This window comes from Ciconia boyciana, chromosome 6 (genome assembly GCF_034638445.1).
Source record: "Ciconia boyciana chromosome 6, ASM3463844v1, whole genome shotgun sequence".
Taxonomy (NCBI): Eukaryota; Metazoa; Chordata; class Aves; order Ciconiiformes; family Ciconiidae; genus Ciconia; species Ciconia boyciana.
The window spans coordinates 14,287,623-14,312,525 of record NC_132939.1 but is presented as its reverse complement, the minus strand read 5'-3'; the positions used below and the strand labels follow the sequence as shown (position 1 = coordinate 14,312,525).

Genomic DNA, 24,903 nt, shown 5'->3' with positions numbered 1-24,903 from the left:
CCAGCCTTAGCCTTCCACCATGGTTTCGCCAGGAGAGCTGCTGGCGCTCACGGCCGCTCCAGGGCCGGCAGAGGTGGGCTGCAGCCACCATGTCCCAGCGGCTCTGTGTCACCGCGAGGGGCCAGCCTGGTGTCGGTGAACGGAAAACATGAATTTTCCCTTAAGGGCCGCGTTAAGCTTCTACTAACAGACCCTAGGCCATGGCTCCTCAGCCATTTTGGGTCGAGTTGCTGAGATTTATAGATTTTGCCGGTAGGGCTGGACTGAGAAGAGCCTAAGCGCAGGCTGAGCTCTCCTCGCACCTCTCCCCCGCCTCAGTCGGCTGCGAGGGGTGCCCGGCCGTTACCCGCCTCAGGGCCCGATCGTTACCGGCCGCGAGGGCGACCGTTACCCGCCTCAGGGCCCGGCCGCTGCCCGCCGCGCGGGCGGCGCGAGGCACGCCGAGCCGAGCCGAGCCGAGCCGAGCCGTGCCTGGCCCTCGCCGGCCCCGGCGCCCCGCACATGCCCAGTGCCGGCGCGGCTGACGGGGCAGGGGCGGGCCCGGCGCGGAGGGCGGCTCGGCCCGGCGCAGCCCGCCTCGCCCGGGCGATGCCTCAGCACGGCGGCGGCGGCGGCGGCAGCAGGGGGGCGGGCGGGTGGCGGTAGCGGGGACGCGGCGCTGCTGCCCTGCCTTTCCCTGCCTGCCGCTGGCCCTTCCTCCGCCCCCTCCCGCGCCCGACCCAGCAGCCGCTCTGGGCAGGGAGGAAGGGCTGGGAGCCGCCACCCGCTGCCCCCGGCCGTCCCCCTCTCCATGCAGCCCGGCCCGCCGCTGGGAGCCCTCCCCGAGGGGATGTTTCTGCGGCCGCTGCCGGGATAACCGGCGCGCCGCCCGCCCCCGCCCCGGACGGAGGATGCTGCCCGCGCCGTGGCGGGTTCCGACTCGGGCAGCAGCGGCCGTGTCCCCCTCCTTGGCTGCGGGCAGCGTCGCCGGGGAGAGATGACTTCAAGGCACCAGGCGGACTGGATCCCTTACAGGTAGGGGGCACCCCCGCCGGGGGGGCAGCGGGTGGAGCGGTGCGGGCGCGGGGGGGCGGCCGGAGAGACCGGGGCTGCTCATGGGCTGGAGCCGCTGCCCCTCGGCGGGCTCGGCGGGCCGCCGCCGGAACCCGTGCCTCGGCCGCGGGGCCGGGGCTGCCGGACCCTGCCCGGGGCGCGGCGGGGAGGCGGCGTGTCCCGTGCCGGCCGGCCGGCGGGCGCTCTCGGAGGGGGGCCCCGGTCCCGCCTCCCAACTTCGGTCCGGTCACGCTCCGCGAAGTTCAGGGGCTGGTCTCTGGGGGAGCTGTCAGGTCGGCGGCGGGCGGAGTGCGGGAGCGCCGCTGGGAGAGCCGCGCTCGCTCCGTAGCGGTAGCGCTTTCCTCCCTGCCTCCGCCACAGGGACCCCCCCCGGCGGGCCGGGTGGCAGCAGGCGGAGCCGCGCCGCCGGTGGCGGCCGTCGCCCCTTGGCCGCGGGGACCCCGGCGGGCTCTGGCGGGCGCTCGCTGCCCCTTCCGCTGGGTGCCAGCGAGAGCGGGGCGGGGGGCGGCCGCCGCTTCCTCGCGGCGCGGAGCGGCCGCGGCCGGTGGTGCCGCCATGGCGAGGAGCGGGATCGCCATGGCAGCGCCCGGCCGGCGGCTGCCATTGGCTCCGCCGTTGCCATAAGCTACCGGAGCCGCCGCGCGGCGGCTGCTGCCCGAGAGCCCCGTGCGTCAGCGGGCGGCGGGGGCTCCGCGCTGCGGGAGCCGGCCCCGGCCCCGGCCCCGGCCCCGGCCCCGGCCCCGGGGATGTGCGGAGCCCCGCTCGCCCTGCGGAGGGGGCCGCTCTGCCCTCCTTCGCCTTGCAGTGCTGGGCTCGGCTCGGCGGTGGCCTTCCCGTGCCTGCCCCGAGCGCCCGGTTCTGGAGCGGGAGCGGTTGCTGCGGGAATATGAGAATAGTTTGTTTCTGACTTGCCGGTACGTGGAGAGAGCGAGCCAAAGAAGATTTAGCGCCGGGCGGGACGGGCTGTGCTGTGGAACAATAATGAAGCCATTTCTGAATCTGCTATTCAGAGTGACGTTAACGTTATGGGGTTTTTTAGTTTTCATTAAAGTCTCTTTTTCGAACTGAATTATGGCAGAAGGAAGTCACGGGTGTTTTAAAAAGGTGTTCTGGATAAGACAGCAAAGCATGTTAGTTTCATTCATTTGTTTGTAAATAAAACAAGGTAGATACAGTAACATAAACCTTTTTTTTTTAGAGAATAATGAAATTAAAAATATTTACAGAGTGCACTTTAAAACAAAGACGGCTGTTTAAGCAGGTCAGTTGTAGTTTGCCCCATTCTAAATGCCAATATTTGTAGCAACCATATGCCACGAATGCAACATAAACACAAATAAATCACTCCTTAATACAGAGAAAAAAAATAAAATGATGGATGCACAAGTGGAACTCTGCTGTTCTAATCTGTGCATGTGATAGTTCTCATCAACAGAAGAATCAGAAAGAAAGAAAACTGATTACAATGAACCCGAGAATATCGCCACTCTCTCTCCAATAGCTCTTTCAGACCACGTGTTTTGAAAAGACGTAAGAAATTGGCAATAAGGCTTCAAAAATGACTAGCGGATGCATTCTGATGCAATTTGAAGCCATGTAATGAAGGCAAAAGTACCAGAAGCACAGCTGTTGATGGCTCTTTCCAGTAGCAGAGTAACTGGTTCTCCGTTCTCTCACTTTACACAAGGCTCTGCAGAGGCCAGTGCCAAAAGTTTGCTGAGGGGTTTTGTAGCAGTGGCCTTGAAGAGGGAAATAAAACATCTCTTCTGTTTCTGCTCAGTGCAGTTCAGAGAAGCAACAGGAGACAAAGCAGTAGATCTTCAGAGAAACACAGATCTGATGATACTCGTGTCTTTTCTAATATGGTATTATTCTTGAATGTTAACCGTACGTTTATGGCCAGAAACTGCTGAGGACCACCCCAAACCAAAAGGCAAAGAAACCATGCTTCTGCTCTGGAGTGTCTTTCTTTGGGCTTCTAGCATAGAGTTCTCTCAAGAAATTGACTTATTTTTCAGTCTACAGAGCTAATTCCTGAGTTAGATGTATATGATTGTAAATCTCATTGAACTTGCTTGTTTAAGGCATCCTTCAGGATGCCCTAAACGTACTTACCCAGGAAACAATAGTTTCTGAATGCATATGTGACTGAGATTACACATGAAAACACTTTATTAGTAAATTAGGTCAAAGTACCATTTTGTAGGAGTGAAATACACAGGAGAGGGAGAGGCCTGATGTGCACCCCTTGGAATAGTTCATCTTCTCGCCAGGAGCAAAATGTCCCACGCTTATCTGCTCCATTGCTTCAGATTCCTGTTTACTGTAGTGAATTCAACGATTGCTGACTCTCAAAGCTTGGAGGCCTGTTTCCTACCTTCTTTATGGCCTGGGTGGCATGTGACAACCAACAATGTCACTGCTGCTAGCGTGGGGGGCAGAGCACAGGCTGTTGGGCATGCTGAACTCTGTAAGGATGTGTGGGACATAGTCTGAGCCTCACTGATGTGCAGTGTGCTAGCAAATGCTGCAAGCCCTTCTCCGAGCTTGGCAAAGCTGTTTCAACTTTGGCATGGACTTTAAAATGGTACCATGACTCCTAAACCTACATTGTTCCTCCTAGCAATTGAACGTACATGCAGCTCTATATACCTGAATTAATTCAAGCAGAGAAGTGTTTTTTTCTTTAGTAAAATGTCATGTTTTTCCTTACAAGTGAAATGAGCGAGAGGGAATCCATTCTGTGTGTGGTGTGCACAACTCATTAAGCAATCCACCCGCATGTCCAAAACTCACAAAACAGATTATACTTCCACTTTTTAAGATGCTGAAAACATTTTGGGCGAGTTAACAAAAAATAGTAGGCAATTCTTTCAGTGTTAGTGCTAGCTTTTTCATGCTGAGGTGGATAAAAGATTCATATTACTTGTGAGTATGCAATTTCGGCATTTTGCCCTTAATGTCTTTTCTTCTCCTCTTATGTATTCTGCTTTTGAAACACTAATAGTCATAGGATGAAGAGATTTGAGTTCGCTAATGTTATGAAATAGAATTGAGAAATTATTTTTTAAAAGTAAATATTTTCATGAAACTATTTTGTAGATAGAAATTCAAGCATATGATTAAGCACTTACTCATATGCAGCTACGTACCAGGTACAACGAGCTAGGAATTCTTTTTTAAATTGAACCCCTTTTAAACAACGTTTCCATCCTTTATTTTAAAGGTTCTAAATAGTTTAGACTCAAGTAAAAATTCAGTTGCAGTTCATGTAGCCGCTCCCAGCCCCAAAGGTGGTTCCTGATGGCAGTTAAGAGTAAGATGTAGCTTCTTTAGGAATTGTGTTCTCGAGCATAGTAGTGTTTTTCTTTGGTATCCTTTAGCAGTTTCCAGTAGAAAATACAAGCAGAAGTATCTGGGAATCATTACAGATTCACAGGAGTTCAGTTTTTTTGTTCAAAAATATGTTTCACTTTCATATCTTTTTCCTGAACTCATTTTTAATTTATAGAATTTCTGAAATGAATATGTTAATTTTTATTTTATGCTGGTGTGTCTTGAATAAGCGAGCACATTCCTCATACTACATAACTGCAGTTAAATGAAACTGTTGCTAGCTCAGATAAAAGTATCAATACACTCAGTCACAGTAAGGTCCCAGTCCCTATTATAATTTATTCTTATATCTTCACTTGCTTCTTTAACAATAAATCTTAATACTATAACTTAAAAAGCAGCATTTACAAAACCATCTAACCTGTTTAACGAGAAATATATAAACGTTGTCAGCTGAAAAGTGCAGTCCACATAGAAATAAATTTGCCCCAAGCCCCAGAGTTTGCTGTAAAGGGTCTGTGTAATTCTACTGAGACTTGGTTTGTGTGGATAAACCTGCTGTAGCCCAAGGGGCACCCATGAACTGTGCCGTGGAGGGTCTGGCACTTTGTGCGGAGGGCGCTGTCCAAAGCAGAACACACAGCGTGCATTTGCAGTGGCATAGTAAGTCTTGATACGTACATGATGATGGTAATAATATTATTTTATTTGTGACATTTTTTATTATACTCAATTTGTTGTAGCTTTTACGAATTTGCTCTGAACTTTTAAGGCTGTGCTTAGATATTGCAGCTATAAACAGTCACTAGTTATTTACTTGCAAAGTGAAGGATTACAGTTGGATGAAAATTTTGGAGCACAGCTGTGTTGCAAATTCATGAATCATGGCAATTAGAGCAGATAAGAAGATTTCTGAAAGTGTCCTGTATAAACAAGTCCTGGAACAGGAACAGGTTTGAAGACCAAGGGTGTCCCACACATTTGTCTATGCATTTATTTGACGTATTGGGATATTATCTACCTTTAAGCCTTGACATTCTAAAGGCAGCAGTGCAGGTAGAGTGCTCACCCTGCTGCGAGGTGCGGTTTGTGACCGAGTGCATCGCAACGCAGGCAAGCTTGCTCTCAGCTGCCTGCTGTGGGGAATGGCATTGATAATTTATGAGTGCGCTGCTTTTTCTAAAGAAAAGGGTACAAAGAGCGTGTCTCCTCTGCTCTAAATTAGGCTGTCTTGTCTCAGGTTATTGCGATGTATAAAATTAGCCCAGTCGTGTGCTTTTAAAACGTTTAAGTTAGAGCTCTCCCTTAATGGGGGTCTGTGCTCTTATACAGGGTGTTACTGCTGTTGTGCACAGTGACTCCAGCTGAGATCAAAGTCCTGTGCTGCCCAGCATCAGTGTTAGGGAGCTGTACAAGCACATCGTCAGAGGCAATTGCTACCCTGAAGCTGATAGCCTAAATCAACCAGGCAGAAAAGAGAGGCGAGGAAAATAAAGTATCACTTCAGTTTTACCAGTGAGGGAAATAGAGACCTGTGGAAGTTGTGGGGAATTGGCTTAAATGGAAATGGGACAAGGCTCAAGGGAGATCAGCAGCAGAGCTGGGAGTGAAACCTAGTCATCCTGTGCTTTGCAGTATGCCAAAGGTGGATTTAAGTAAGGGGCTGCAGGGGCTTTGCCACCTCTTGCAGGGTGCGCTTTGGGCCGTATGACAGATAAGCAGCTGCACCGTCCTATAGTATTGTGACTCCCGACCACCTTTGCAGTATCAACATCCAGATTGAGACTAAAACTCATTTCATAATAGGCCAATGGGTTTCTGGTAGCGACAATCATTTGCAGGTTTCTGGCAGTGACAATCGTTCCCAAGCCATCTGTGCCAGATTTGAATCACAGCTGGAAAATGGATATGAAACGTTATGTCTCCTCTTGCAGTTTCCCAAGTTGGATAGTTTTGACTCTTATGCCTGAGGGTTTTTGGACCTTCCTTAAAGTGGCATCCATTTAGACACACAAGCAATAGCTTTTCTGGAAGGTGGTACTTTTTATTAGTAACTAAAAATTGCCATTCTAGAGAGCTGGATTCTTTTCACATTTCCTCCTCATTCCTCTTCCCCTCATACTAATGACTTATTTTCTAATTCATGCTTTTCTAGTCTTTCTCTTTATGAACAGATTTCTTTTTGCCATTTGTCCCTACATCTTGCTCCCTTTCCCTCTTTTTTTTGCTTTCTTTTCTCTTTCCCACTTTGAGATTATTCATGAAAATAGAATTCTGTCTTGCCAGATGTATGGTACCCTTCTCTGTAAATGTTTGCTCTTTAATTTTATTTTGTTGTAAGTAACTTTTGAATAAATCCATCCCGACTTCTCATTGTATTAAGTAGTTAGTACTGTTTGCAATTTTTTTAAGCTGAATTTTTTTTTTTTCAGATTATTGAGAATTAATTTCAGTATTTGCAGCAGATTATTCAAAGATTATTGCTTTAAGCATGGATGTTAAAATCAGTGTTTATTTTATATCTCATTTATTGCTGAAGCTTTTGTTACTGCAGTATATGAAAACCAGTAACTGGGATTAGGAGATGCCCTTCTCGGTGGTAGTCTGTGTCATGCAAAGGGGTGCTGGTGGGGAACTGAAGAACTGTTCTCTAGCAGTTTTGCAGTCTCTTTTATCATGATGTAGTGGCAGGATGATACCAGCAAGTTCTAAGGACTCTCAGCTGAGAATGTAAGACCTCTCTAGGCTCTGTTATCATTTGTATAATGCTAATAGTATGCAGGTATACAGCAAGGCAGTCTTCAGTCTGAAGAATTTTCAGTTTAGAAGATAGGTACAAAAGGGCACAAAATACAAGCAAAAAGATCAGGGTGATTGTTGGCATACATCTTGTTGCTTTCATTTTTGTTACAGACGTATGATCGTCAGCTTCTTTTGACTATCCTGTTCTTAAGAAAATAGGAAGGAAGAGGATAGTGACTTAACTAGATAAGGGAATGTGCTCCCAGAGAAGAGTGTATAGAGCATGCAAAGTTAACTATGGGAGAAGGTGGAAAGATTGGAGTAATTATTTTGGAACAGGATGAGTACACATGATAAAAGATGAAACCTTTTTTTTTTTCTGACATAGCTGTTTTACACCAGCTTGTTTTATTTAATACTTGATAGTAACGTAGCTTTTTTTGCTTTATACATGTTCAATAACCGTGGATGTATTGCAGATCATCTACTGAATAATTTTAGTTTATGTCTGCATTGTGTAGCTTTGTGACATTTAGGAAGGTCTTTAAATGCTCGGTTTGCTCTGTAATTAAATTATTTACTAGATGTATTTGTATTTTCTTCTGTTACATTAATAAGAAGCTAAAATGTAACTTTACTTTCCCTTTCAGTGATTACAGCAGAAGTAGCTTTCATACTTTTGGATTGCTAATAAGTTGGGCGATTACAGATTTATCTATTATTTATCCTTGAAGGGGAGAAGTGACCCAATTTAAAACACTTCCTTTGGGGAAATGCAGTAGGGCCTTATACAGCAGAGGAGAGTAACCGCTTCTGCCAGTACAAAAACTTTGCAGATCTTGGATGCTGATTCTGTCCAGTCAGACTACTATCCTTACACCTGGAGGTAGCGTTGCTGTAGAGTCTAACACCACCCTCTGCCTTACATGTAGTTGTGTGGTTGCTTGCAGGAAGCAGTCACAAAGAGGTGCCACAAGAGCCTTTCTATTGACTTAAAAAGGAATTGGATTGGTTCCACGACCTTCTCTGAGCTCATGTTTTAGCTGAGCAAATAATGGCAAGCAGTCTATAATACGTTAATATGAATGTGCGAACGCACTTTGTGAGTGACATACTTATCTTGCTCTCTGACAACACAAGTGCCCGAGTCATTCTTTCATGAAGTTGAGTTTTAGCTTGAGTTCTCAGATGTTTACCAAAATTAAGTCTTGAATTGCAGATTTCAGTGGAAATATCTTGGTTCCTGTTGAGATGCATGTTAACACAAGTCTGTGAGTATCATAATTTGTAATTAATATAACTCATTTGACACAGGTAATGAAACCACAGCATGAAGTTTTTAATGGTAATTTTAATTGTAATCACAGTTCTAACTACCTGCAGGTGAAAAATTACAAGATGAAGAAATTATTTGATTAACTTCAAATTATGACTAAGTTGGAAACTGTATCTGCAAGTGAAATACAGATATGTCAGTATTTGATGCATGTTTAGGGAAAGGATCAAAACAGGTCTGTCTTTCAAATTTGCTATCAGTTTGAAAGCAAAATGAGTGAAGTTAAAGGCTAGGTATTTCTATTAATGGTACCTGTACCACAGCAAGAAGTGTAAGGAAAATTGGTTTCTGCTTTTTCCAGAGCAGGTTGTTGCTAACCGATACTACTACAGCAGCATTTTCACTTGTCTGCAGTAACAAAAAAAAAATAGATTGCATCATGTTGCAATTCTCACTTCTGAAAATTTGAGGAAATTATTGCATGTGTTGTAGAAATTAAAGAATAGCTAACTGGTCTAGACAATGACTTAGACTAACTGCTCAGGTCAGGTTGAGTGTCAACTGAAAGACTAAGACACTTACTGTACCTTGGAATGCATCCCACTCTTTTTGGCAGATGTAAATCCCAAGACTCAAGCCAGAAGTGTGAATTTCCATTAAACAATCTTTTGTAGACCTAGGGATTGCATGAACTCTTATATGCCTACCTAAAACTTTAGATTAGTTATACGGGTAGATAATGTTTCTTTTGGGACACTGCATCTGTAGAGCAACGTTAAATAACATTAAAGATGTCTCTGCACACTACTGAGTCAGACCTTGATAACTGATACTTCCAGGTTTTTAAAAATCCTTGAATTTTAAATCATTTAACTGGCTGTTGCTGCAGATTTAAAAAGTGAAGTACAGGGTTTTAGAGAAAGTTTTTGTGCTTGCCCTAGAATAACACTAGCTTTGTTTTATTGCCTGTCCTTAAGGCAGAGCTCAGGTGCCTCTGTGTGTTGCATATTGTTAAATTATGCAATAACAGAGACACAGAGAACCCTGTAGCTTTGCTTGGTGTTGGATTGGTTAAATTCTTTCCTTCTGTATTTGATCTCTGTGGTGTGTCCATGCTGCATACTGCAGTGCAGTAGAGACGCACTTGGGCGAGCTGCATATGAGCTAACACAGATATTAAAAGCCATACAACAACATCAAAAATGCAGAAGTGATTTACTTCTTTGAGGAGCAATGCAGTTCAGTCTGCGAGGAGCTAGGGACTACCATAGTTCAATTGTTTCCAGTATATGTGTTAGCTCGTTTACAGCTAGCTGGGTATCTGTCATAGGACAGTTCACAATGTGGATGTAACTTTTAATTTAAAATTCATTATCTGGTCTAAACTAAGAATGTTAATTTGGGGCTGTTAAGAGCACTGGCCACCTATGAGCAGCCTAATCTAGGCTCTGGTTTTTCAGAATACTAGGATAATTCTTCTTGGATATGCCAGATATGTTAATTATGGAATACTACATTAATACCCAGAGAAACTGGGCCATCATATCAGTACAAAAAGATCATGACATTGCTAGAAGTTTGAGGCATCCTGGAAGATGCCTTTCAAATGTTAGCTATTTCAAATAATGATATAGTGTAGTATTCTGGCAGTATTGATGCAGCTTGAAAAATCGTTAATTACTGCCTTGGGGCTTGAATATTGCTCACAGATTTTAAAGATCAAGAAAAACCAGCACAGGAAAAATTTAAATGAAATGAAAGGTCCGTCCTTCCCGTTTTCCTTCCTGTTTTCCTTCCCATTTTGATTCTCAGGCACCTTCTGTTATTTATTCATTTAATGCTATATGCTTGAGGCTTTGCAAGATAGAGGTTGTTCTGAGTAGTATTGGAAGGAAAAAAAGTTTTCCAATCCTGCGCACCCTGTGTCAGGATGATTTCCAGATTATTCTATTAGAAAAAAATGTGAAATTACATTTGCCTAGCCTGGAAAGTGGGATATGCAAGTTCAAGTGTTCAAGTCTCTGCCCTGTGTGTTTCATTTCTTAGGGGGTTATTTCTAATACCTCAGATGGGTGCCTGGACTCTCAGGTTATTTGTTGGTGTGGGCTGGGCCTGCCCTCCCCCCCCCCCCCCCCAATTTTCTCCTGAAACTCTGGAGGTCATTGAGTTTACAAGATTTGGATTTGATAAATTGGCATTCTCTTACAAAGACTTCTGGCAAAAGAATCCAATGAACTCTAGACTTGGAAGGAAAGATTTTAGGGCTTTGAAAATTAATTTTACTTGCAATAAATTATAATTTCTGAAAGCCATCATTTCATTGAAGTGGTACCAAATAATATAAGCCACAACAAAAATTGAAGGAGATAGTAAGGCAGCTAGGAGCTCATTGGAAATGACTATCCAGTTACTGGACTTTCAGTTTATTCCATTAAAATAAAAATGTTGCATTCCATCAAAATAAAAAGATTTTGAAACAGAAGATTTAAGAACACGTGCAGAATAGCTGTATTTTAGCACTAGGATGGTATAGGCCTTTCAAAGGATGGAACGTAATATGACATATTGTCATATTGAAGAGTCTATGGCTGGATTTTCAAGAGTGCTCAGGATCACTCTGATTCCCTGCTCACGTTATTTCCTAATCGTGAGCCTCTTTGAAAATCTGAAGTTTCTGTTGAAAATACTTAATGTGGTGGAGAGACAAGGGAAGAGAATGACTATTGTGCTGCCTAGTCGAAATGACAAACAGCATATAACACGTTGCAGTTTCATGTGTTCTTTGGCAAGGACAACTCATTCTCATCTGAAAAAGCTTATTCTGAAGAAAAACGTAAGATACATTAGAGTCATATAAGTTTTCACTGCATTGCATGATGAATTGTAAATACACCGAACTGACATTGCGAGGAGTCCTCAGAGTAACTCTGTGCATTGGGATGAAAATTCAGCCCAAAGGGTTTTAGTTTACAGCCAGCTCTGCAACATTGCATTTACTGCGGACTTGGATTAACAATGCCAAACATGACTGCATATTGCAATAAACAGTAAATAGAAAGATGGTGTTCTGAATGGTTTTGCTTTTCACTTTGCATTTGATGACTTCTATCTTGTTGCTAATTTTTCATCAAAATGGCTATGATATTGTTTCTGTATTTTTTATTTTCACTCCATTGCAATAGGTCTATAACTAACAATGATTGAGTCACTATTAATAATTCCCTAAGTTATTTACTTCATGAAACGAAAGACATTTATTTTCTATTTACATCACAAAATGCCTACCTCTGTATTCTAATGATACTCAATACTTAAGGAAACTTATTCAGCTTGTTTCTGTGGTTCTTTCCCTTTTCGTGTGAGTCCTCTGTATCCGGAAATTTGATCTGTAGTCCTCTGTCCAGTGTGCTGTCAAATGGCTGATGTTGGTTTTGGGGAGAATAGCGTATGTGCTGCTGGGAGAGTGCCTGGACATAATATGGGTTGAGTTAAATTTGTCAGTAAGTCAATGGCACTATTTCCTTATAATCTTCCAGCTCTTCGTAAATTAAACCTTTTAATAATCATAAAGCAGATAAATATTTGAGCAGGATTTCATGTCTGTGCTTCCATCCAGGAACTGTCACCAAAAGTCTTTCTAAAGTAGATTTCGGATTCAAGCAGAGGTCCTTCTGTCATCATGTGGGAGCAGTGGTGATCAGATGTGTTCCCTGGGAGCAGCATGGTTTGCAAGCACACATAGCTTCAGCGATGTGGGCGAGCAGTCTCTGATCACCACTGTGGTCACCATTGTGAGGCTGGCGGTCCAGAGAAGCACGCTATGTGCTCCCAGTTTGCCACACAAAAAGATAAGAGCATGTGCACTGGTAGCAGTAAAATGCTACCCCAGAATGATAAACACTTTTGAAGGGTCACATAGAGGAAGCTGTTGCTATCTTATGCATTTCTAGCTTGCTTGTGCCAGCCGGCCTGCTTTCCATATTTCTTGAGCTGAACTCCTCCTCATCCTATTCCAGTTTTGGCTAGGTCCTGAAAGAGCAAGAAAATTGAGCCCTCCGAATCTGACAGAATGAAGCTGAGTAACATTCAGTGGATGATCCTGCAGGCTGAAATGGCTCACCTTGTAACCTTGTATCCTACAGTAAACACGAACTCACGGGTTGTGTGTTGAAATATTAGAACTATGAAAAATGTGCAAATAGCAGTGATCACATGCTCCATCAACTAGACATTTTGTGCAGTGGGCAAGTAGTGTCCGTAAAGAAACCAGAAGATACACAGTCATATGTATTTATCTAAGAGGAGTAGAAAAACATCTGCTGGTGTATGAGTGTTGATTAGACCCAAAGGGGGATCTTATTTTCACTCTTTTTTTAATTGGTCCAATAGCTAAAATGATACTTTCTGCCCTACTGAAATGCATTTGGAAATAGCTTCCCACAGTGCCAGAAGTGGTTTAATTACATCTGATATGGTTAAAAGGGGTCTCCAGCTTTGTCTGATACAGATTCCTCTATCCGAGAGTACGTGTGCTCGCTTATTATTCCTACTGTTGTCTCCTTTTCCTGGCACGCACCTGGTGTTTTATGGTGTGGCCGTGGCTCGAGAGCTCAGTGTGACAGGTCCCTCAGTGGTCTGGATGCACCTTGGTGTGGTGCTGTAGTGCACTGCCCGTCTTGTGTCTCACCTTCACTTGCTGTGCTTTATGTGGAGCTCTGGGAGCTGTTGCAAAGGCAGAGGCATATTACCCCTGTGTTACAGATGGGGACACTGCACATACAGTAGAAGTGTGGCTTTTTCAGGATAAAAATTCAGTAGCGAGATCAGGGAAGGAATTATATTTGCTTTATCTTCCACTTCCACCCTTCTTGCTTCTAAAACAGATAATCTCTTTTATTTCTTTTGTATTTCTGTTTGTCTGTTTATAAGAAATCCAAATTAAAATAATAATAACTATGCATATGTAGACAAGGAAAAATGAACCCTGTAAACTTTCTTCACAATGTGTTGGGGTTGGAAGGGGTCTTCTGCATATACCTGTAAGAAGTGGTCCTAGGATCAATACAGCTTTTGAAGCCAGAATTCCTATAGCTGTCGTTCATAATGTTCTCCTATGTGGATTCTCATTACTCTAATAAGATTATTGAGCTGAGCCCGAAACTTTCCTCTCCACAGAGAGGCTATGTAAGGTCTTTGCCTCTACCCAGCCACCACCGTCATAATGAAATCTGTTGAACTTAGAAAGATTTACCCCTCTCTAATTTTAGTTGAAATTTATCAACTGAAGGAAAACAATTATACATATTATGAATGCATAAATCTTTCTTCCTTAAGAAACCAGGCAAACCCCCTTATTATATGGGTACTGAATTGTCAGTGAAGGAATTTGAGGTTTGAGTGCTCTGGACAAATTTTATTACAGGACCCCTGTGGAAATGAGAATTCTTCCTGAAACTTCCAGAGGTACACTTGTTCACTGCTTTCTCTCGTGCTCTTATGCAAAATGTAGCATTAACATACATGTTTCATGTGAGACAGAGAACTTAAATACTTCTCTGACAAAGACCTGAATGTTTTGAATTTAATTTTACTTGCATGGTATGATTTGCTTCCTGTTCTAGAAAATCAGCAACCAGTCTGATAATAACATATTTCTATTCACATTTTACCCACATTTTAATCAAAAATGTTTCAGAGGAGGGAACTAGCAGGCTTAAAAGTGTGTCTGCTGACAAGGCTGTATGTGGTGCTTCAGTCCCCAGTGGAGATTGCTTTTGCTATAATTGTTGCTAACAGGCATTCTAGCAGGTGAAGTGGAATAATTAAAATGGCAACTTCGGCCCCGTATGAAAAAAATATGAAAAGGATGGTGAAAAGCCCTTTCCTGTAATGGTTTGCTACTGATGTCACAGCACCTGAACAGCTCTCTGTTCAATAAAAACCCTTTACATCTTATTCTTCCAGCCTTTGCTTTACAACAAGTTAAACACAAGCTTAATACAGCCTCCTGGCAAAGAGATGTGTATGGTTTACTGTGCTTTTTGTATCCACAGAAAGTGCTGATAAACTTTTCTATACTGTTTGTCAACACAATCTTTCTTTAATAGTTAATCTGATCTACTTTAGCTGTGATCTGTTTACACAAAACCAAAGATGGTTTATCTCTAGACTTTTTAAATGACATACTGAAGCAAATTAGATCATGCTTGTTTTCTTTGTTGAAAAATGGAAAGCACAAGATGCAAGACCTGTAGTATCTTGAATTACCTCAGGACCTGTTTAAACAAATCTGCTACAAAGAGCATGGCTCTCATGAATGATATCTCTCTAAACCTGTGCTGGTTTTGAAATTAGAAATTGAGGTGGTTTTATACAGACTTTTTTTTATTTTATTATTAGAACGTTTGGGATGGGAAACAATTTGCACTTTTTCTGAATACATGGAAAGTGACATTTACAAAAATCTAGATTCTGGTTATTCTTTCTATCTTGAAGCTATTTTTGTCAAGTTTTAAACACATAGGAAGCAGTACTTCTCACAATATAATTGAATATTGAAGATTCGTTTAAGCTCCACATGTTGAATCCACAGGTTGAAATTGAGTGTAGGACTATCATTCATCTTTCCTTTAAAAAACAAAGAAAGGAATAAAAACCCAAAAACCTCCAAACCCAGTGATACCAAATCTTCTGTACGTCTGAATTATGTTTTAAAAAGGAGAGTTTGTCTATTCTATGCAGTAAGTAAAGAGTCAGTAGATTTTTCCTATGTTATTTCTGGCCAATAAACTTATCTCTGATTTCTGTGGGTTCATAATATGCCTGAATCTTAGAGAAAAGAGAAGAAAAAGACAAGGGAAACAATTTTTTTCTTAATTGGTAAATGAACTGCAATGTTCTTAATATATGTATTTAGCATGAAAACAGCCATTAGAATTGCAGATTTTGCTATCCATTTTGTTTCTAGGAACTGAAAAACGTACAATTTGCAATCTTATATAATTATAATCTGATTCTAGAGAACTGTAATTTCTACCAATATCTAGAAATATATCATTTGAGCATACATTTTCAGTACACTCTGTGCAGGGATTAATGGCACAACCTTAATGAGAATTACACTGCTTAATTCCTTGGATATCATGCTGGTATTGTATCCTTTATCTATTTTGAGAGGTGAAATTATATCAAAAATCTGTAGTAGTACATGACTGGAAAGAATGCTTGTGGTTTTCTATGATAGCTGTTTATAAAACATGGTACTGTATTTGCTTAGCAATTGTCACATGGTGATAGAGAAAAATAATGCTTAACTCAGGTAAGAACAGTTTAAAAAATAGTAGATTGGATAAATGCTGAAATCGTTTTTTGATCTAATGCCTTTGGATATTTTGTTACAGTTACAGATGGCAGTTGCTTGCCAATTTAAGAAAAAAAAACCCCTGAAGTCAACACACCTTTTTAAATCTAATTATCTTATGCCTGCTTTATTTTAAAGAAAAGGTTACTCTCTTTGCATATAAAATGTTTGTGCAAATCTTAGGAGTTTTCAAAACAATCAGAAAAAATATCTTATTCTTTTTGTTTTTTTTTTTTTCCTTATTGGTTACTGTTTGATGGAACTGGTGAATATTTGACAAGCAGTTTAGAAAACAAAGATAAAAATTAATGATTTGTTATCAGCCTTTTCTTTTGGTGTTCACCACTTCACATGCTATAAGCTTTTATTTTGCAAATACTTAGCCATTTGACTGGGCTCAGATGGCAGTATTTATGTCCAGCAATAACGAGTTTTATTAGTCTGTTCAGGATCAGAACCCTAAAAATTAGGTGGTGTGCATGTATCAGACTCTATTTTCAGTCTTCTTCAAATATAGTGAAAATGGTGTTCTAGAGTCTGAAATGTCTTGCATGGGGGACCAATGGAGGCTCTCAGCCATTACCATGCAGGCTGTTCATGTGGAGATGTTTTCAAGCCTAGAACAGTCATTTGGAAAAGATAGTTGCAGTTAGAAATATGAATTAGTTGGGTCATGATAATTAGCTCTTAATTTTCCAGTAATTTGATAACTGTGTCAACTATAAGCTGTATACTGCAGAGGAGATTTCCAGCTGGAAATCCAAAGCTTTTTAGGGACGCCAATTCCCATTTCTCTGAAACTGCGAGTCTGTGTACTGACTCCTCTGCCACAGCCTTTCCCACAATTCTGATTTCTTGCTGGCAGCACACATTCTTGCATGTCTCATATATGTTGTAGAGCAAAATTTTATGTCTTGAAAGGAAGGATTGCTATATCAGTTAACTGCCCAATGCAGAAAGAATCCAACATTTGAGTCATACCAGTTAATGCGGAGAGTTTTCCAAACTGTATTAAAAAAGTAGTAGTTTTCCAGATTTTCTCTCCGAGGTTTTTTTTCTATATACATGTATCTATGTATATACAGTTAAATATGAGGAAATAATGTCTTGTCCGGTTATCTGTTGAGAGGTCAAGATGGGCAGAGCAGATAATGTATTACTTTTATCAAGTCATCACACTTCTTAGTAATTAAATGCTTGTTTGTATTTTTACATTTATATATCACTACAGCAAGGCATTTCACATAGCTCTTTGTAGCTCCACACAATATATTATAAAGTGTTGAGAGAACAATCCAGACTAATTATTAAACTGAATGATAACTTCATTGGAGGCAGTTTGAGAGAACCAGAAGAAGACAACTTGATAATCTTAACCAGTTAGAGGTCGCATTGCCTGGGATATTTTGGGTTTCTTATTCCCTGAAATATTAGTGGCATATACTATATCTGGAATCACAGTGGGGAAAATCCTGAGGTGTAACCCCCTCTCTATATTTTATATGCTCTACCTTCTGTAGTTTCCCATAATTTTCAATTTGCGGTGTGCATGGGATTTCTGGTACTGCCCTTGTGAACTACATGTTTTTCAAGTGTGCTGCATTTGCCATGAGATTCTGATTGAAGATTTGATTAAAGACTTCCTGGCTTAACATACTAGCTTGATAGTTGATTTGAAGTTAAAACTTTACACACCAGGTGGATTCGTGTGTGCTCACAATTTGTATCGGGACAGATAATTCTATCTGCTGGAATCTTTCTCACATCAAGAAAGACTGCTGCAACCCTGGAAACTAAACCTTTGTGTGAGGAAGTATCAGAAATGGAGTCAAAAGATCACAATATAGATTGCCATTAACTGTTGGAGTTTTCTGAGTGGACAGGTATTGTTTTGGATTGTAGTTTTGTGACAGAATTTTGATGATAGAAGTAGGAGACTTAAATAGCTGAAATCTTCCTGTTGTGTGGCACAAGGAGAGTCCAGGCTTGTTTGTACTTCCCAGGCTTGTTTGTACAATATCATTTCCTCCAGTACACTTACACAGATAAAAGGTGCCTCATGATTGTCAGGTGTAACAAAAATGGTCACAGAGTAGTCAAGAAGTATAGTCGGGACTCTGATGATTCATAATGAAGATGGAAATAAAAATATTCCAATAACAAATATTTGATGTGTTTTAAATTTGACTGATTTGTTTGAAATACTTAAAGCTGATATGCTAAACTAGGTATATAAATTCAAATTGGTGAGCACAGTTAATATGTATGAAAATCGAAGATGATTAAAATTTATGCAATGAACATATCTTAATATGCAACAAGAGGTATGTTGCATAACAATGTTGAGACTGTTACTTGATGTGACATTTCCAAGTACTTGTAAATGTAGTAAATGCATTTTACTATTAAAAGTACTATTTTTTTCACAATTTGAAACATAAAAATGCATGCAAGCATATCTGGGGTTAAATAAAGTATGGTCAGAATACAGAAATATGGGTTTAATGGGACAAGTTAGGTTTTTTCCTAAAATGTGTCAAAAAGTAGTATTTGTTCCTTTTCCTAATATGTCTTATGACATGAGATAAGATATAGTATTATTCCTTGTTATGCTATTGCCACCTCCTGTTTATTTTCCTCTAAAATTATTTTTACTAGAGAAGGTTAGAAACTGACACGGGCTGAAATTTGCATAAGATGGTTCAGCTTCCTTGGCTGGGAATTACACACAGATGTGGAGAGAATCACTTAACGTAACAAAAAGAAAAAAAAGCTGATATGCTTTATACTATTGCATAATTTTCTCCTTCACCCATACAGAATAATTTATAATGAAGATAATTATGCCAACGGTGTGCTAGCGCCATTTATTTTGCCTGACAGTAGTCTCACTTCTGTTGCCTCCTTTCCACTGCTAACTTCTTCCAACGCAGCGCCTCGACTTAATCGTATCTTGGAAAGGCAGTTACCTGCCACAGAAAAGGTGAAAGGTATATCATAGAATCAGAATGGATTGGGTTGGAAGGGACCTTTAAAGGCCATCTAGTCCAAGCCCCCGGCAGTGAGCAGGGACATCTTCAACTAGAGCGGGTTGCTCAGAGCCCCGTCCAGCCTGACCTTGAATGTTTCCAGGCATGGGGCCTCTACAGCCTCTCTGGGCAACCTGTTCCAGTGTTTCACCACCCTCCTCATAAAACATTTCTTCCTTGTATCTAGTCTGAATCTACCCTCTTTCAGTTTCAAACCATTACCCCCTGTCCTATCGCTACAGGCCCTACTAAAAAGTCTGCCCCCGTCTTTCTTATAAGCCCCCTTTAAGCATTGAAAGGCCGCAATAAGGTCTCCCCGGAGCCTTCTCTCCTCCAGGCTCAACAACCCCCACTCTCTCAGCCTGTCCTCACAGGGGAGGCGTTCCATCCCTCTGAGCATTTTTGTGGCCCTCCCTCTGGACCCGCTCCAACGGGTCCATGTCTTTGCTGTACTGAGGGCTCCAGAGCTGGAGGCAGCACTCCATGTGGGGTCTCACCAGCGCCGGGTAGAGGGGCAGAATCACCTCCCCTGACCTGCCGGCCACGCTTCTTTTGATGCAGCCCAGGATACGGTTGGCTTTCTGGGCTGCGAGCGCACATTGCGGGCTCACGTCTGGCTTTTCTCAATCCCTTCTTCCGCCAGCCTGTCTTGATAGCAGGGCTTGCCCCGACCCATGGGCAGGACCTCGCACTTGGCCTTGTTGAACCTCACGAGGTTCACATGGGTCCACTTCTCGAGCTTGTCCAGGTCCCTCCGAATGGCATCCTGTCCCTCAGGCGTGTCGGCCGCACCGCTCAGCTTGGAGTCATCTGCAAACTTGCTGAGGGTGCGCTCGATCCCAGTGTCTATGTCGTCAATGAAGACATTAAACAGTACTGCTCCCAGTACAGACCCCTGAGGGACACCACTCGTCACTGATCTCCATCCGGACACTGAGCCGTTGAGCACTACCCTCTGGATGCGGCCATCCAGCCAATTCCGCATCCACCGAACATCTATCCATGAAATCCATCTCTCTCCCATTAGAGAGAGGGGTGTTGTGGGGGACCGTGCCAAAGGCATTACAGAAGTCCAGATCGATGACATCCGTAGCTCTTCCCTTGTCCACTGATGCAGTCAGTCCACCATAGGAGGCCACTAGGTTGGTCAGGCAAGGCTTGCCCTTGGTGAAGCCATGCTGGCTGTCTCCAATCACTTCCCTGTCCTCCACGTGCCATAGCTCCTAGGAGGCTCTGTTCCATGGTCTTCCCAGGGACAGAGGTGAGGCTGACAGGTGTCTTTCACTGGACCATGTTGCTCAAAGGGCCAGCCAACCTGACCTTGAACGCATCCAGGGATGGGGCATCCACACCTTCTCCGGGCAACCTGCTCCAGTGTCTCACCGCCCTCGAGACCAGAGGCAGTTCCCTCAGCCTGCCCTTGTGTGCCGTGTGCCCTGGCCCCTGACCGTCTCGAAGGCCCTGGTCTGGGCCCACAGCCCACGCATCGGTGTCTTTCCTGGACTGGGGAGACCAGGAGGGGACAGAGGAGTCCAGATGCAGTCGCCCAAGTACCAAAGAAGAGAGGAGGAAAGCAGTTTTACTGTTATGTTCTTGGTTTATTGGTTTGGGTTTTTAAAATAGGGGGAGGGGATGTGGGATAGGAAAGAAGGGCTCACGCCACCCGTGGCAATCAACACAATAATTGTTGATGCCGGGAGATGGAACGGGTGAGCCCGCAGGACGGCCGGGCGCGGAGGCTGGGCCTGCCAGCTAATGGCAGGTGCGGCGGTGGGTCCGGGCGCTCCTGCAATGCTGGGCGCTCCTGCGCCGCCGCTGCCGTGGCGTCCCGGAGGGGAGCCCTGGCACGGTGTTGTGGTGCCAGGGAGCCATGCTGGAGGTGGATCCACTTTCATCGGTTCTTCTTGGTCTTCTGGTGGATCCACCTCCATGGGCTCCACCCCATCAGCCACGTGGTACATGTGGCTGACGGTGCCCCGTCTGAAGCTGCCTCCTCTTCCCCTGCGGTTCCTGCAGCCACGCCTTTTCTCTCCCCCCACGCAAGGATAAGCAGGCACCCGCTTTTCTCCTGCACCTCTTGTTTCCAGGCATCCTTGGAACTCAAGGGCCTCGAAGCTCAGTGAATTGTGGGCCGGCTGCCGGGGTCCCTGTATTTATAGGGCCCCGAACAAACAGTAGCGAGGTGGCTTGTGACATCAGGAGGCCACTGTGATGGTGACGCATGTGGCCAGATACGGCTGCTCTGGGAGTTGGGGGGCCTGTGGCCTGAAAGATGGGAGAAGGAGGAAGATGGCCTTATGTGGGAGAAGGAGGAGGGGGGGGGGGGGCTGAGGGCCCCTTTCCTGGGGATCGCTCCCCTGTGCCCTTCCGCTGTCCCTTGGACACAGGGACTGCCCTCCACCTCCCCTCGTGTGCCTGGGCTCCAGCCCCCTCCTCATCCCGTGCCCGGGCTCCCCTGGACAAGATGGCGGCAGGGGTGCTGCAGGAGGGTCGGGGTCCCTCAAAGGGATGGAGGCAGGCACTGGATACAGCCCTCTAGAAGTGCATTTGTCCCTCTGCATCCGGGGATGTGCACATGATTTAACATGAACAGTCTTACTAGAAAAGGAGCTTCCAAAACTCCGGCCTAGTACATGACAGCAGGACTATTGCATTTGCCCTCCAAAAGCGGCTGCGCCTGTATCTATTAAAGACGAGACATGTTGGAAAACAGAGCTAGAAAATACGCTTTCACTATAACAAACAAGGTGTTGCACAAGTCTTGCTTTGGTAAGATTTGGGCGCCTCAGTAGCGGAGGACAGTGCCACTAAAGGCTTCCTGAACAGTTCAGGGATACTAACCTTTTTTACGAAGGTAGTTACAGGATAGCATGACACAAAGCTGAAGAATTAACTTCCCCCAAAAGCTTGTTATAGTCTAATCAAGCAGGATCAGCTAAAGCTTCCAAGGGGCACTTAAGAGTTGTTTGGAGGAAGACTCAACTCCACTGCTCTTCCCTTTTTCAACGATGACAAAGAGACCGTCTCTCTTTCCTGGGGCAAAGTATATGTCAATTTGCAGATTCTCCTTAAAATAGCAAGATCTGGTCCTCTAGACGTCTCTAAATCAGCTTGTTTTTTTGCAGCCTGAAGCAACTGAAGCTTGATGCAGTATACTGAAGCATAGAACCATAGAATCACAGAAAGGTTTGGGTTGGAAGGGACCTTTAAAGGCCATCTAGTCCAAGCCCCCGGCAGTGAGCAGGGACATCTTCAACTAGAGCGGGTTGCTCAGAGCCCCGTCCAGCCTGACCTTGAATGTTTCCAGGCATGGGGCCTCTACAGCCTCTCTGGGCAACCTGTTCCAGTGTTTCACCACCCTCCTCATAAAACATTTCTTCCTTGTATCTAGTCTGAATCTACCCTCTTTCAGTTTCAAACCATTACCCCCTGTCCTATCGCTACAGGCCCTACTAAAAAGTCTGCCCCCGTCTTTCTTATAAGCCCCCTTTAAGCATTGAAAGGCCGCAATAAGGTCTCCCCGGAGCCTTCTCTCCTCCAGGCTCAACAACCCCCACTCTCTCAGCCTGTCCTCACAGGGGAGGCGTTCCATCCCTCTGAGCATTTTTGTGGCCCTCCCTCTGGACCCGCTCCAACAGGTCCATGTCTTTGCTGTACTGAGGGCTCCAGAGCTGGAGGCAGCACTCCAGGTGGGGTCTCACCAGCGCCGGGTAGAGGGGCAGAATCACCTCCCTGACCTGCCGGCCACGCTTCTTTTGATGCAGCCCAGGATACGGTTGGCTTTCTGGGCTGTGTCCGCACATTGCGGGCTCACGTCTGGCTTTTCTCAATCCCTTCTTCCGCCAGCCTGTCTTGATAGCAGGGCTTGCCCCGACCCATGGGCAGGACCTCGCACTTGGCCTTGTTGAACCTCACGAGGTTCACATGGGTCCACTTCTCGAGCTTGTCCAGGTCCCTCCGAATGGCATCCTGTCCCTCAGGCGTGTCGGCCGCACCGCTCAGCTTGGAGTCATCTGCAAACTTGCTGAGGGTGCGCTCGATCCCAGTGTCTGTGTCGTCAATGAAGACATTAAACAGTACTGCTCCCAGTACAGACCCCTGAGGGACACCACTCGTCACTGATCTCCATCCGGACACTGAGCCGTTGAGCACTACCCTCTGGATGCGGCCATCCAGCCAATTCCGCATCCACCGAACATCTATCCATGAAATCCATCTCTCTCCCATTAGAGAGAGGGGTGTTGTGGGGGACCGTGCCAAAGGCATTACAGAAGTCCAGATCGATGACATCCGTAGCTCTTCCCTTGTCCACTGATGCAGTCAGTCCACCATAGGAGGCCACTAGGTTGGTCAGGCAAGGCTTGCCCTTGGTGAAGCCATGCTGGCTGTCTCCAATCACTTCCCTGTCCTCCACGTGCCATAGCTCCTAGGAGGCTCTGTTCCATGGTCTTCCCAGGGACAGAGGTGAGGCTGACAGGTGTCTTTCACTGGACCATGTTGCTCAAAGGGCCAGCCAACCTGACCTTGAACGCATCCAGGGATGGGGCATCCACACCTTCTCCGGGCAACCTGCTCCAGTGTCTCACCGCCCTCGAGACCAGAGGCAGTTCCCTCAGCCTGCCCTTGTGTGCCGTGTGCCCTGGCCCCTGACCGTCTCGAAGGCCCTGGTCTGGGCCCACAGCCCACGCATCGGTGTCTTTCCTGGACTGGGGAGACCAGGAGGGGACAGAGGAGTCCAGATGCAGTCGCCCAAGTACCAAAGAAGAGAGGAGGAAAGCAGTTTTACTGTTATGTTCTTGGTTTATTGGTTTGGGTTTTTTAAATAGGGGGAGGGGATGTGGGATAGGAAAGAAGGGCTCACGCCACCCGTGGCAATCAACACAATAATTGTTGATGCCGGGAGATGGAACGGGTGAGCCCGCAGGACGGCCGGGCGCGGAGGCTGGGCCTGCCAGCTAATGGCAGGTGCGGCGGTGGGTCCGGGCGCTCCTGCAATGCTGGGCGCTCCTGCGCCGCCGCTGCCGTGGCGTCCCGGAGGGGAGCCCTGGCACGGTGTTGTGGTGCCAGGGGAGCCATGCTGGAGGTGGATCCACTTTCATCGGTTCTTCTTGGTCTTCTGGTGGATCCACCTCCATGGGCTCCACCCCATCAGCCACGTGGTACATGTGGCTGACGGTGCCCCCCGTCTGAAGCTGCCTCCTCTTCCCCTGCGGTTCCTGCAGCCACGCCTTTTCTCTCCCCCCACGCAAGGATAAGCAGGCACCCGCTTTTCTCCTGCACCTCTTGTTTCCAGGCATCCTTGGAACTCAAGGGCCTCGAAGCTCAGTGAATTGTGGGCCGGCTGCCGGGGTCCCTGTATTTATAGGGCCCCGAACAAACAGTAGCGAGGTGGCTTGTGACATCAGGAGGCCACTGTGATGGTGACGCATGTGGCCAGATACGGCTGCTCTGGGAGTTGGGGGGCCTGTGGCCTGAAAGATGGGAGAAGGAGGAAGATGGCCTTATGTGGGAGAAGGAGGGGGGGGGGGGGCTGAGGGCCCCTTTCCTGGGGATCGCTCCCCTGTGCCCTTCCGCTGTCCCTTGGACACAGGGACTGCCCTCCACCTCCCCTCGTGTGCCTGGGCTCCAGCCCCCTCCTCATCCCGTGCCCGGGCTCCCCTGGACAAGATGGCGGCAGGGGTGCTGCAGGAGGGTCGGGGTCCCTCAAAGGGATGGAGGCAGGCACTGGATACAGCCCTCTAGAAGTGCATTTGTCCCTCTGCATCCGGGGATGTGCACATGATTTAACATGAACAGTCTTACTAGAAAAGGAGCTTCCAAAACTCCGGCCTAGTACATGACAGCAGGACTATTGCATTTGCCCTCCAAAAGCGGCTGCGCCTGTATCTATTAAAGACGAGACATGTTGGAAAACAGAGCTAGAAAATACGCTTTCACTATAACAAACAAGGTGTTGCACAAGTCTTGCTTTGGTAAGATTTGGGCGCCTCAGTAGCGGAGGACAGTGCCACTAAAGGCTTCCTGAACAGTTCAGGGATACTAACCTTTTTTACGAAGGTAGTTACAGGATAGCATGACACAAAGCTGAAGAATTAACTTCCCCCAAA

At 45.4% G+C, this 24,903-nt stretch overlaps 1 protein-coding gene across 3 annotated transcripts in view; it reads left to right on the top strand.

Moving 5' to 3' along the window:
- Positions 1-550: 550 nt before the first annotated feature.
- TUB (TUB bipartite transcription factor) overlaps positions 551-24,903 on the top strand; it is a 94,593-nt gene continuing 70,240 nt past the window's right edge. The window contains exon 1 of one of the 3 annotated variants that reach the window (XM_072864768.1): positions 551-1,014. In XM_072864768.1, the coding sequence (XP_072720869.1) occupies positions 977-1,014 (38 nt within the window). In that variant the 5' untranslated portion in view covers positions 551-976. The remainder of the gene's footprint in view (positions 1,015-24,903) is intronic. The other 2 variants (XM_072864767.1, XM_072864769.1) reach the window with 2 other exon arrangements.